The sequence below is a fragment of the Athene cunicularia genome (assembly GCF_003259725.1).
Source record: "Athene cunicularia isolate RWA chromosome 21 unlocalized genomic scaffold, athCun1 chr21_part1, whole genome shotgun sequence".
Taxonomy (NCBI): domain Eukaryota; kingdom Metazoa; phylum Chordata; class Aves; order Strigiformes; family Strigidae; genus Athene; species Athene cunicularia.
The window spans coordinates 4,048,877-4,061,160 of record NW_020799127.1 but is presented as its reverse complement, the minus strand read 5'-3'; the positions used below and the strand labels follow the sequence as shown (position 1 = coordinate 4,061,160).

Below are 12,284 nucleotides of genomic sequence, written 5' to 3'. Positions count from 1 at the left end.
GCGCCCTGCTCGGCGGCTCTGCGCGTCCCGGCACGGCTTTCGCCCCGTGGCACCAGCGAAGCTTCGCGTCTCGGGGGGAGTTGGGTTTGCGGTTCGGCATCCCGGCGCGGGCTGGTGCGGGGCGCGCTTCACCCGGCAACCGGGGGCAGCTCGGGTGGGAAGAGCTGTACAGGCCGGGCCCTGAGACAGTGGGTGAATTTTCACCTTAGGGTCTGTATCAGAAACTCAATAAAGCACTTGAATGGCGGGAGGGAAAAGAAGAGGCACAGCCAGCTGTTTACCTGCTAGCTGGGTTTTGAAATGAGGTGGAGTACCAGTTAGACAAAGTGCTGTTTCTGCCTTGCTCTTGCAAGGGAGAAATATCCTTGAACCAGCAGCACAAAAGGGCAGAGCAACGATAGATGTAGTATAAGCATTGTTAAAAACTGAATGGAGAGACTAAAAGAGAAGTAAGTTTGCTGCCTTGAGTGTGTGCTTAAAATATTTTTAAACTGGAACCTGAAATGAATGGAGGAGCCAGAGGGAAAAGTGGAAATACGATGTAGTTGTATATAGTGTAGGTTTCCAGTCACTTGTGCTGGCTTGCTCGTGATCCAGTGTAACTTGTATTTAACGGTAAACTCTGTCTCCCTCAAATTTAGGGACCTCCTGGCAGCTCTCTTAATCTCACCAGTATCTCGGCCAGACACCTGAGTATGTGATACCAATGGAACTTTGTAAAACCCTTTAGGTGGCCACAGAGGGCCCTCCTTCAGGAGAGAAAAGGTCTGGCTGTTTCAGCAACAGGGAAGAAAATAGAGCAAAATCTGCCACTGACATGCTTTTAGTCATTCAAATCTATCCAGATTTGTCTAAATCACTGTGAACCTCTCTTGATCCTTTTATTTTGGACTGAGGAGGCTGAGTTTGTAGGGGACGTTGTTGAACTAAACTGAAATAGAAATAAATTACATAAACTTCATACTCTTGACTAACCAGCACAGCTCTCCTAGGTTGTGAAAGGCCAGGTTACCAAACTCACAGTAGGCTTCTGGGAAGTTTTCCATCGGCCACATGCTTTTATCAGTCATAGTTTGAGCTGCAGACATTACAGACTCTTCCTCATGCCTTTAGTGAATGTTTTCAGAATGAGGAGACCTGGAACAACCTGTGACTGATCCATAAGCCGGTCTACAAGGCACTTGACTAGAGGTTTCTGAGAAAGCAATCTGGTCAGTTGACAAAGGTGAGAAACATTTGAGGTCTCTTGAGTTTGGATGTAGTATCCTCTCATTGCACCCTTTTTTTTTTTTTTTTTTGTTTTTTATTATTTAATGTTGCTTTACCTCAAAAGAAGGATTGATGTTTGGAAATAGGAAAGTCTTGCTTTTTAATGGGCCTCATAAATGTAGCCAGAGCACCCCCTGGGTTTTAAAATTAAGGATGTGAAGAAAGTCACTCTGTTACTCTCCATAGTGAAAAGCGGGAATGGTAGCTCTTATCTTATGTGTAACCTGTAGAGTTTTTTCAGGCACTGCTTGTAAAGAACATAGTGGAGTTAATGCTTGTCCTGCATTCTAAATCAGGAAGAGTTTGAGATAAGGCAGAATACTCAGGCTGCAAAGTTAACTTTTCACCACAGAGACTCTTCTGTTGTCAGCCCCTCTGGGGAGGGAGGTGGTCTGAAGCCACTGTGGGTGAAAACGGTCAATTAACTGCTCCCCAGCCCGACTCTCACATTGTTTGCAAAATGCTGGATTCTCGAGCCGTAGCAAATTAGTTGCTCCCGTTTTGGCTCCTCGCCTGTCATGGCTTCATTAGTGGCAGTGTTTGTTTAAAGAGCAGCTCTGGTGGTCTGCTTTGCTTCAGGTATGTGAGGTAACACTCAAGTTCAGCTACAGGGTAGCCACACTTATTTTACCCCCTCCACGCACACACCAGGAGCAGCCCTGCTTGTATATTAACTTTCCTCCTTCTCCACATTGTTTGCTTGTGTGGAGATGGAATGGAAGGGCTGTTGTCTCTGTCCGAGGCTCTCGGTGTCTGCTGGTGACAGGTGTTCCCACCTTCCCCATCTAGCATGTGTCTTATGCTGACTGCACGTTCCTCATCCAGCTAGCTGAGAAGTGTTCAGTGCTTTCAATCTGTCGGCTTGGATGGGATTTGAGAGAATCTTGCAGCTTTGGCCAGAAAAAGGGGGTTTGACTGAAGAATATGTAGCACAGTAGATGAATTCTTCAGGGGACAATTTTGGAATAAAGCAATGAAAACACCTTTATTAGTCTAGCAGAATGTAAATGCCACTCTTATGCAGCCATTGCGGTTTTGGTGCTGTTGTCAATGCGTGTAAAAAGTTGTCCCTGTTGCATGCTAAATGTTTAGAGAATTTTAAAAAATATTTACTTTCTACCCCTGATGATGCTTGTTTATTTATTGCCAAGCATTTGACATAAAGCTATGAGTAGTAGCACTGCCTTGCTTAACATCTTTATGTTTGGGTCCTATCGTGTTTTCTATTACAAATCTAGTTAGTTTAGATGCTGAAAAGGGAGTGTCAAATGTCTCAAAATCTGTTTTTCTTAGTTTAATTTTCTCATTCTCATGAATTAATATATTGCCTCAAGCACTGTGGGGAGGGGGGAATGTTGCAGCTCAAATGAAATCATTTGCATAGATAGAATTATATTCTAAAGGCAATAAACATTGCTACCAGAGATTTTAAGACACTTGGTTTTGTTTAGGAATCATGTTCCTTGGGCCTTTAGCAATGTCTTTACAAAAAAATAAATAGAAGAAAAGATCTTGTCTCATTGTTACTATTCCTTATAGTAAAAGTAAGGAAAAAGCACGATGATGGTACAGCCTCTGAACGGAATAACTGATTTCTGATTTTTGTTGGCTGTCAGTGTTTCTCTGGTGCTGAATACTTTGACAGTGTATTTGGTGAGTCTTCTTGGCTTGGCTAGCCAGCAACCCAGTCCTCTGGTATTCCATTTATCTGAAAATCCCAGTAGTGTGAAATTCTTTAACATTCATTGGCAGTAGTGCTGTTGGTTTAGATAAATACGTTGAAATTTTTCCAAGCTGCTTAGTTTGGGACACAAAATTATACGTAATTATCTGTACAGTTTCATGTAGAAGCCGAGAATCCTCTAGCCTGGAAGTCAGGGTGTAGCTGATCTGTGCGAGTCATAAAAGGCTTGAAATTGTTAAAATCAGTGGCTGAATTTGACTTGGTACCCAGATGGTAGTGCAGCCACTGAGGTAGGACAGGCAGAGCAGATTATATGTGTGGGTGTCTTGGGGTCAGCTGGGACAAGGTGGACAGTGGGATTCTTTGTTTTATAACACTGGAAAGCTCACTGTGCTAAAAACAGACCACACGTAAATTTAATGTAAGAGACTGAGAAAGGAGAGTTAACACGGTGAACAGAATGCATCGGTGTTCCAACATCTTTTACACTTGGTGATGTTCTTACATGTGGTTTAGTGGGGAAGCAAGCAAAGGCCCAAATCTTGCTTGTTTTCTTTCGAAAACTTCATTATACCCACTTTGGATTGAGTCTACCATCTATTTGTGGTTTTTCTTCACATAAGGGAGTAGTTAAAGCAAATTTCAAAGATGTTGAAAGATGCTTGATTTGTTGTTCCAGAGACTTAATTCCCTAGTTGCACTGTTAGTCAATATATACATAAATTTTCCTCCCCATTTTCCTGTAGCTCTTGACTGTTAAGCCTCTGGATTTTCTGCCTTAAAGGATAGTTTATGGTGAAGAACAATGATCTCTGAACTGTGATGTCCATTGTTTTCATTAAATACAGGCTACTGAACAGCCATCACATGGGGATGGAGTCTTATTTGACTCCTCTCGGAGCTGACATGTTCTGGAGGGTTACTGTCCCCTACCATGTCAGACCAGTTCCTTTGCTGTTACACTGTGCCTTGTACTTGGAAATCTTGCTGGAAGGAAAATGCAGATCTCATCTAAAATGTTGGTAGCTTTGGACAATGCAGTCAAAGTACCTTAAATTATCCAACCAATCATATATACATCATCAGGTTATGAACAAGCAGATGTCAGAATTTTTGAGTATTTGTCTTCAGGATCAAGACTTTTACCTGGTTTTACCTATTTTACAATGCATGTTTTCCCACAGTAACTTAGGCTTCATTTCAAATCCTTCTTCAGGCAGTTTCCCAGGTTGGCCAAATTTTGTGTGGAGTGACAGTCCATGAACTAGTGCAGCTCCTTAGGGCAGAACGTACAAGTTCTGGCACTTAGGAAGCTCTGGGAATTTTCTGATGATACAAATTCTGTGGTGGTTTCTTTCTTCCTTTGTGCCTTTACTCTTTGCACCACACATTTGTAGTTTTTCTCTTTGCAAAGTCAGCTTTGGTAGTTAAAATGCTTTGAATTTTCTTTGAAACGTGCTATAGAAGAGCAAAATACATGTATTCTTAGAAAACAACACAAGTGGCTTGATGGAACAATTCATGGAAATAGTAGTTATCAGCTATAGGTGCTTTTCTGAAGTATTCAACAGGAATTGTATCTGTGCTGCTCTTGTCTGCTGCTTCTAAGCAGTTCTGACCCTGTGCCAACTAAACTTGATGAGACTCTTTTCTTTTACTTCAGTGTTCTATGAATCACGCCCCAATATTTTAGAGTATTAGCCATAGTGAGTTAGTCCTGGGGTTTGACTGAAGAAATAAAATAGAGCATATGCACCAAATGAGTTTATCCACAACCTAAACAGTTTCAGTTAACTTATTAATGAATCATGCAACCGTATTCTTATGTTGATTCTCATATATTTTCCATATTTTTTGAGAAATAGATGAATCTTGAGGCTGTTCATTATTTTTCTTTCATCTACCTAAAAAAACCATGAAAGCAGATACACTATGCATATAAAAATGGGAAGCCAATGACAGGGTGTTGTCGTTTAATCCCAGCCAGCAACTAAGCACCACACAGCCACTCACTTCCCTGGCCCCAGCAGGATGGGGGAGAGAATCAAAAAAAGAAAAAAAAAACCAACAAAAACCAACTCATGGGTTGAGATAAAGACAGTTTAATAGTTTAATAGGACAGAAAAGGAAGAAAATAATAATAACGGTAATAATAAAATAATTAGAATATACAAAACAAGTGATACACAGCGCAGTTGCTCATCACTTTCCAACTGATGCCCAGCAGCAGCTCCTGGCCAGCTTTCCCCCCCAGTTTATATACTGGGCGTGATGTTATATGGTATGGAATATGCCTTTGGCCAGTTGGGGTCAGCTGTCCTGGCTGTGACCCCTCCCAGCCTTCTTGCTGGCAGGGCCTGAGAGGCTAAAAAGTCCTTGACTGTGTATAAACACTACTTAGGAACAACTGAAAACATCAGTGTGTTATTAACATCATTCTCTTGATCTAAAACACAGCACAGTAGCAACTACGAGGAAGAAAATTAACTATCCCAGCTGAAACCAGGATACAATGTTGAAGAGAGAAGTGCCCTTTTCTTGGTATCACTTTACAGATAGAGTGAGCAGTGTGACTTCCAGTACAGTGCTGGAGTTGATATTTACAGTGGTTATGCCAGGTGAATTTTCAGTGGCTGAAATTGTTGCAGATCTGGAGTGGAGTAACAGAAATGAGGATGAATGCACATGAAGGGCCTCTCTAGAGAATCACTGCCTAGCTGTGAGATCTGGCTGGGCCCTGGTGATGATGCTTATGTCTGGAAGCAGCTGAGTTGCAGTATATTTGAGTTTCTGGCACCCTCTTGTGGTAAATACGTATTTTTATCGATATTTTTTCGATATTTTGTAGATGAGGGAAAAAAAAAAAGTCTTGAAATGCTTTGAAAGTGTGGTATATTACATAGAACTGATGAATAACATTGAAGGCCGAAAAGTCACTTAAGGACCTTTATGCTACTCAATGAATAGGATTCTTTTTCTTCTAACTGAGCCTCAAAACTTGTCCTCATTACTAATAAAACAGCAATTTTTTAGTATTGAGGTAACCAGTATCTGTCACCTCTCCTAAGATAAAAAAACTACAGTGCAGGCAATATGGTTCAGACCATCTTAACATCATGTGAATCCCATTTGAAGGTAGATGGTTGACCAAGATAAGTTTATTTTATGGTAAAGCTTAGATGTCTCTGCCATGGGAGAGCTAATACATGCTAGTTACACAGAGATCAAACTGCTTTCTTTTGAATGTGAAGAAAAGCCCAAAGAGTAATTCTGTAAAACATGGGACTATGCAAAAATGTTTTGCCTGTTGTTGAGTGAATGAATACAAGCAAAACTGCAGGTGAGCCTGGAGGGTGGAAGCTCCTGAATTTTATATCTAGTCCAATATTTGGCTTGCTGTCCTGCTTTAATCAAATAGTTTCTTCCTGTTACTCTTTCCGAGTATGTAAGGTAAGTTGTTCAGCATTTGCCCTAAAACTATGTCTCTTAATTATATGTGGAAAACAAGGATGGTACTGGTATTGCTGACATTTTGGGAGATTTAGTTAAATCATAGTTGCTTTGAAATCTTTCAAAGCAGAAAACAAAGGGTGCATTACTGGGTCACAGAAATGGGAGAAGCTTGGTGTCAAATTAAGTTTAGTCCTTCTAGAGAGGAGAAGGTGAACCATGGAGTCAGTGAGGTACTTCTGCATCCACTTCAATAGCTGTACTTGGGCCTTCTGCAGCATTTCTTCCCCTTAGTATCGCAGAATTCTTTGTGGATGTCAAGGACTCATCAGGTCCCTTTGAGACAGGCATATCATGTCCAGTCTTATACAATGCAGTGTGACAAGTGTTGCAACCAAGAGTTTAATGGAGAGAGTCCCAGTTTCATGCTGTGTTTGTTTACTGCACAATATATTCCAGAATTTGAGTTAGGGTGAAAATTTCTTTCATGTCATCTCTCTGTAGTCTCCATGGCTCTTAACTGCTGGCTCCCTACAGAAAGTTCTGCAGATTCTCTAAATTCTGTTGTTTTAAATGGGGACTGCTGGAAATATTTTTTTTTTTCTGTGATTCTGGTCTTTTTGTCTTCAGTCCATCACAGAACGGCTACTGATAACAGAAACAAGTGTGTCTGCCTAAATCCTGCTCCTAGGAAGAGTCGTATTATCGGATAAGTATTTCTGGTTGTGTCCATCAGGTGGCAATGTAACCTCACTCTTCTTTTTGCGTTACAGGCTGGCTCCTGCCCTGCGACTGAAAATGCAGCATCTCGAGAGCCACTGGTAAGTTCTTCTAGAAGCAGCATATCATTTCTTGCTGATAATATAATATACATGAGTTGATCTCTTTGCTGCATCATTTTGCATCCACTGTTTTGCGTTTCTAAGGAGCTGTTGCTTTGTGAAAAAGATGTAAACTGCCTTATGTTGCCCTGCTGATGACATCTGAATTCTGACCTGTAGCCACAAGCTCCCATCTTTTGCTGTTAGACATGGGTTACCTGGGCCACTGAGTTGTCCTTGAGCATGGGCTGCTTGTGCTAAGTGTGTGCAACTTACGCTCTTGATCAGTGCTTATTTAGCAAAGAGTCTGTGCAGCATAATTTAAACTGAGATTCTTAGTGCTGTTGTCTAATAAAAAACCCCTCTGCTGCTCGGAGACCTCATTCAAGCTGTCTTTATATTCAGATGTACTCGGAGTGAGCTTAGAAGTGTCTGGCAGCTGAAAGTGTATGTGATCCAATGTTTTCACTCTAGAACAGGTTTGGGAAGAGCTCTAGGATTTTTTGTTTATGAGGATAACTAAGAGAACCCTGTTTTGTTTTCTTTTTTGTGGTGATGTGGAGTGGGATGTGAGCCACCACTCTCTGGAGCTGCAGTATTTTATTTTTTTTTTACAACATTTTTCTTTTTTTCCTTCCTCTTCAGCCATCCATAACTCAGTCAAAGCCTTGCCAAAGTTCTTAGCCAATATTACTGTCCTAAACATGTAGATCTCCCATTGAGTTTCTTCTCTGACTTCCATTTGGTGATCATACTGAATACAAGCTGTTTGCAGTGAGAAGATTCAGGTACTTTCCATAATGTGGAACATGGCCACTGGCCACATCAAAGTATTTTCACGTTGTAACTCTTATCTGGAGAACCCAGGTGATGATATTTAAAGGAGAGAAATGTGAGTAAAGACTGTGAACCAGGAAGGGTCAGTAAAATGCATCTAATGAAAGGGCTGTTCATGACTTTTATTAATCTCTGCAGTGAAGACCTCTCTAGTCTAGTAACACTGTGCCATCCCTTAATTGCATAGACATCTGTATGTGAGGTTACCTGAAATTTTTATTGACACCATGTGCTTTGTGATGGATTTGGTGGTTTGTTTCTTTTTCAGGGATTGGGTTCCCCCCCCGCCCTTAGGACGGTCATAGCAGGCAGCAGATCATCACAGTCTATGCTGGTTGACAGTTCCTTCTCTTTCTCAAGGCAGATTCTAACATTACCTTTGATTTAATTAATTTCTTACTGTATATGCAACTGAAGAATTGCTCAGAGGAGCCACGTAGCATTTGTGTGTCTTTCTGTATGGGTGTATATTCTTACCACATAAAAATAATGTATACGTTTACAGAACTCCAACATAAACTTTACTCTCACAATGGTGTCTTGCACATCAGCTAATTAGAGCCCTTTGAAAGGTAGAGGTTTTCTCCTTATTTTTTCTTTTTTTTTTTTTTTATATTAAACTCAGTCTTTGTCACGTTTGCTTAGGAGTCATTATTGCTTCCAGCTGAGTATCTGCTGAAGCCTTATTAAATGAGCAGTTCAGTTCTGTGAGCCAGATGACCTAACTTCCACCACACTACTGTGGCTTCTCTGTAGCCAGGATCATGCATGCTGCCTTCTAATGCATGCAGTAGATCTCAGTCCACGAAGCAGACTTGTAGGCACATGGCGCCATGTCATAAAAATGTTTACGGAAACACCAGAACAAACTGTGGCATGAATCCAGCAAATGGCTCCGTACAGGAAAGCCATGTGCTCAGGCATATCACTGCTGACTTCAGGTCTGGTGCTCTGCAGTTGAAGAAGACTTACAAAACCCAGAGGAAGAAGAGAACCTCATGACCAAATTCTTCTCTGTACGCCCTCATCTTTATTAACATAATTGGTGACTGAAAATACTCAGCGACTCACAGGACTGAGACCTGTTTGGAACATGTCAGTGGTGCTACGCACAAGTACAAGAAAGCTGTAGAATTCAAACATGTTGCATTGCAGCAGCAGATGTCGTTACAGACTCAAACTGGTTTTGTGTTGCATTTGTGATTCTACTGGGCACAGTATCCTGCATGGTGCCAAATGGTGCTCTGTGCTCAGTGGCACTGTCTTCTGTGCACTCTGTACCCCACAGCCTGCTGCTTTCAGCAGGAATCCAGGAGAAGCCATGATTTCTAGCTGTTTGCAAGAGAGCTTCAGTGTTCTGCAAGACCATGTAGCAGATGCAGTCTGACACATCATACTGTGTCCTGCATTTTGGGTCCTCCGGGCATACCATGCTAAGGTTTATGGCCTTACTGAGGCATTCAGAAGAGCCTTACAAACTCATGTCACACTTCTAATTGCTCTTTCTTCAACCCACCTTTGATGTTTTGAACTACCAAACTGGAGATAAGGGACTCCATGTCCATGCCATTAATCCCGTGAGTTATCCAGTGTCCTTACAATAAACTGTCCTGACTGAAAAATGCTCCCTAATAAGAGGTCATTGTGTTACAGTACTGACAGTGGAGAATGAGGTGGAGGGGGATGGGGAAAGCTGTAATTTTTGCAGCAGAGAGCGGACACTCATTTCCCTAGCTGTCGGTCTTGGCCCATTAAAATTTGCCGTGTAGCTCCATAGTGGGAAGTGTAACCTTGTGTTAGCAGAGTGTCAGCATCTCGCTCTGCTGCTGTTTACAGCCACGTTTGTCATCGTCAGTGCGGGATCAGCTTCTCCTTGAGTCCAGCTTATCAGTGAACACTGCTGCATCCCTTCCTGCCTGTACGTGCAGCCACCTCTGATAATCGTCCGAACACTTGTGGAATTGGAATAGGTTTGTCTTTTTGCAGTCACTCAAAGCAAGAGTCCTGGCATGTGCAAAAGATGTAATGACATAGGTTCAAGCATTAGAAAATCCCCTTTTCTTCTCAAAACTTAATTTCTTTAGTCTAATTTCTCTCTTTAGTGTACGTAGGTAATCTTTTTTTGCTTCTGTTTTTAGCTTGTTTTCTCTCTCCCTACCATCATCTTGTGGTTTTTTAACCATCCTGTGCTGCTTTTGAGATGTGTTCTGGAGCTTGAATATGTTTGCTGTTGGCCTTTGCTTTCTGCTGAATCTGCTGCAGTCTAAATTACAGCTATGATGGTTATACCTATGAGAGCCTCTAATGTGAGCCTGGGTTATAGGAAGCATTGCTTATAAGTGAGGCTTTTCCACATGCTGCTTGTTTGTTGGTTGGTTTTTTTTTCCTGCCATGAAACATCCTCATTCCCTTGCTGGTGCTTGGTATCTGGAAGAAGTACTAGTTGTAAATATAAAAATACTGGTTGTAAATGTAAAACTGTCTTTTGGTTTCTCACTAAGTTACAAAATCCCTGGATCATGGTATGAGGAGCAGGGTATTTTCCTTTGCAGGATTATTTAACTTTTATTTCTAGCATGTGCTGTTTCTTTCTGTTTCTTGCTGCAGATGATAGCAGTTAGCACTGAAATATGGACATTTTATTCCCTTTTCTACAGGCTGTTGAAAGGTACAAGGTAACAAGAATTACTGCTGCCTCTATAGCAATTAGTGTAGTTTCTTGGGATGTGCTGGAGCCCTCGTGGCTTTTCCCCACCTTTTGTTAAATGAATTTCCAAATTTTTAAGGGCCATGATAATGGCCAGAATACTTCTAGCACCCTTTTTTATGCAAACATCATATGGTTCACTGCAGACATTAATTACTGTGTTTAGGGAATATGTCTGTGCTATCTCTGTTTTCTAGAAAAGCAAACTGTTTAGCCAGGTTCATCCAGCATGTTGGTGCCATAGATGTGAGACTTAGTCTGCTGGCCTGGTAAAGGAGGTAATTTCTATTTCAGGGGCTTCATTCTGCCCCTTTTATGTCTTTGGAAAAGCCTCTAGCCTTGCATGTGTAATACATTCTTACAAAAGTGAATGTGGTGTACTACTGCTTCTTTAGTTCATCCTTCTTCTGGTTTTAACTACTTTTCTGGTGATTGAATAGTGCAAAAAATGGAGAGCAGAAGAGAGACTTGACATTTCCATATGCATCACATATCCACGGGCACAGTCTCATCAGTCAGTATGTCCATGCTGAACACGTTCAGTGTTTGTATCTATCTTTGCTTTCTTGAAGCATCAGTTGAGATCTCAAATTGAAGCAGTTCCTCTACATTTTTTGTGTTCAGTAGCTAGGTTTCCTTGGACGTAAACCAGTAAAATTTGTGCTAAGTGTTTATAATGGATAAAACTGTTGAAACTGAAAGTGGACAGCTACTTACTCTTTTTGTCAGCTGCCTGAACTTGGGTGCTTGGCTTTCAGTGACAGACAATAGATTTATTAGATCCTCTCTGTTTTGTTGCCTCCTTTTAAACCTTATATATTCTGTTAATCTTCCTCTTATGTAGACTGTGGTTAAAGTGAATTTAATTTAGGTTTCTGAGGAAGGAGCTTTGCAATTGAGATTTTAATTTTGACTACTTTTATCTCTACCTGGTGTAACTAGAAGTTGAGGGAGCCTAATGCTAACAATACTGTTCTCTTTAAGCATGTGAACAAAACCATGAGTGAGAAAGAGGAGAGGTTACAGAACTGCGTCATAAGATTTGAGAGAACTTGTTGGGGCTAATGTTAGTTAAGGGTACTTGGAATCTACTTTTTATGAACAAATCTTTAGGCACATTGAGAATTCATGTTCCTCTTCTCCTTACGAAGTCATAGATGCTGTTTCTGCTATGTCAAACCCTACAGAAAATGAGATGCATGGGAATTTTTTGAAGATTCTTCTTTGCCTGACATTGTTGTTTGAAATAAAGACAAGAACAAGTATTTTCACTGAAAAACTCATGCTTTTTTTTTTCTGGAACACAATTGTATGCAGGGGGATACCATGTAGTATCCTTATCCTTTCTTTTAAAGTTCAAAGGTCCTAGTCTAGATTTGTAGAAAAATGTTTTTTGTTGTTTTTTTTTCTTTTAAGAACAACTTTTTTATTTCCAGAAACGAGGTGAAGGACCAGAGTATACTGGACGAATGCTTCCCATCACACTTTTGCTTTCCATTCCCCCCCCCCCCCCCCC

At 41.0% G+C, this 12,284-nt stretch overlaps 2 protein-coding genes across 2 annotated transcripts in view; one reads left to right on the top strand and one right to left on the bottom strand.

Moving 5' to 3' along the window:
* DFFA (DNA fragmentation factor subunit alpha) overlaps positions 1–1,046 on the bottom strand; it is a 5,073-nt gene extending 4,027 nt beyond the window's left edge. Inside the window, exon 1 of the mRNA XM_026862936.1 lies at positions 1,022–1,046. Coding sequence (XP_026718737.1) covers positions 1,022–1,046 — 25 coding nt within the window. The remainder of the gene's footprint in view (positions 1–1,021) is intronic.
* A 2,758-nt stretch (positions 1,047–3,804) lies between these two features.
* Positions 3,805–12,284, top strand: part of PEX14 (peroxisomal biogenesis factor 14) — a 74,806-nt gene continuing 66,326 nt past the window's right edge. Inside the window, exons 1-2 of the mRNA XM_026862826.1 lie at positions 3,805–3,889; positions 7,177–7,224. Of these exons, the coding sequence (XP_026718627.1) occupies positions 3,821–3,889; positions 7,177–7,224 (117 nt within the window). The 5' untranslated portion in view covers positions 3,805–3,820. The remainder of the gene's footprint in view (positions 3,890–7,176; positions 7,225–12,284) is intronic.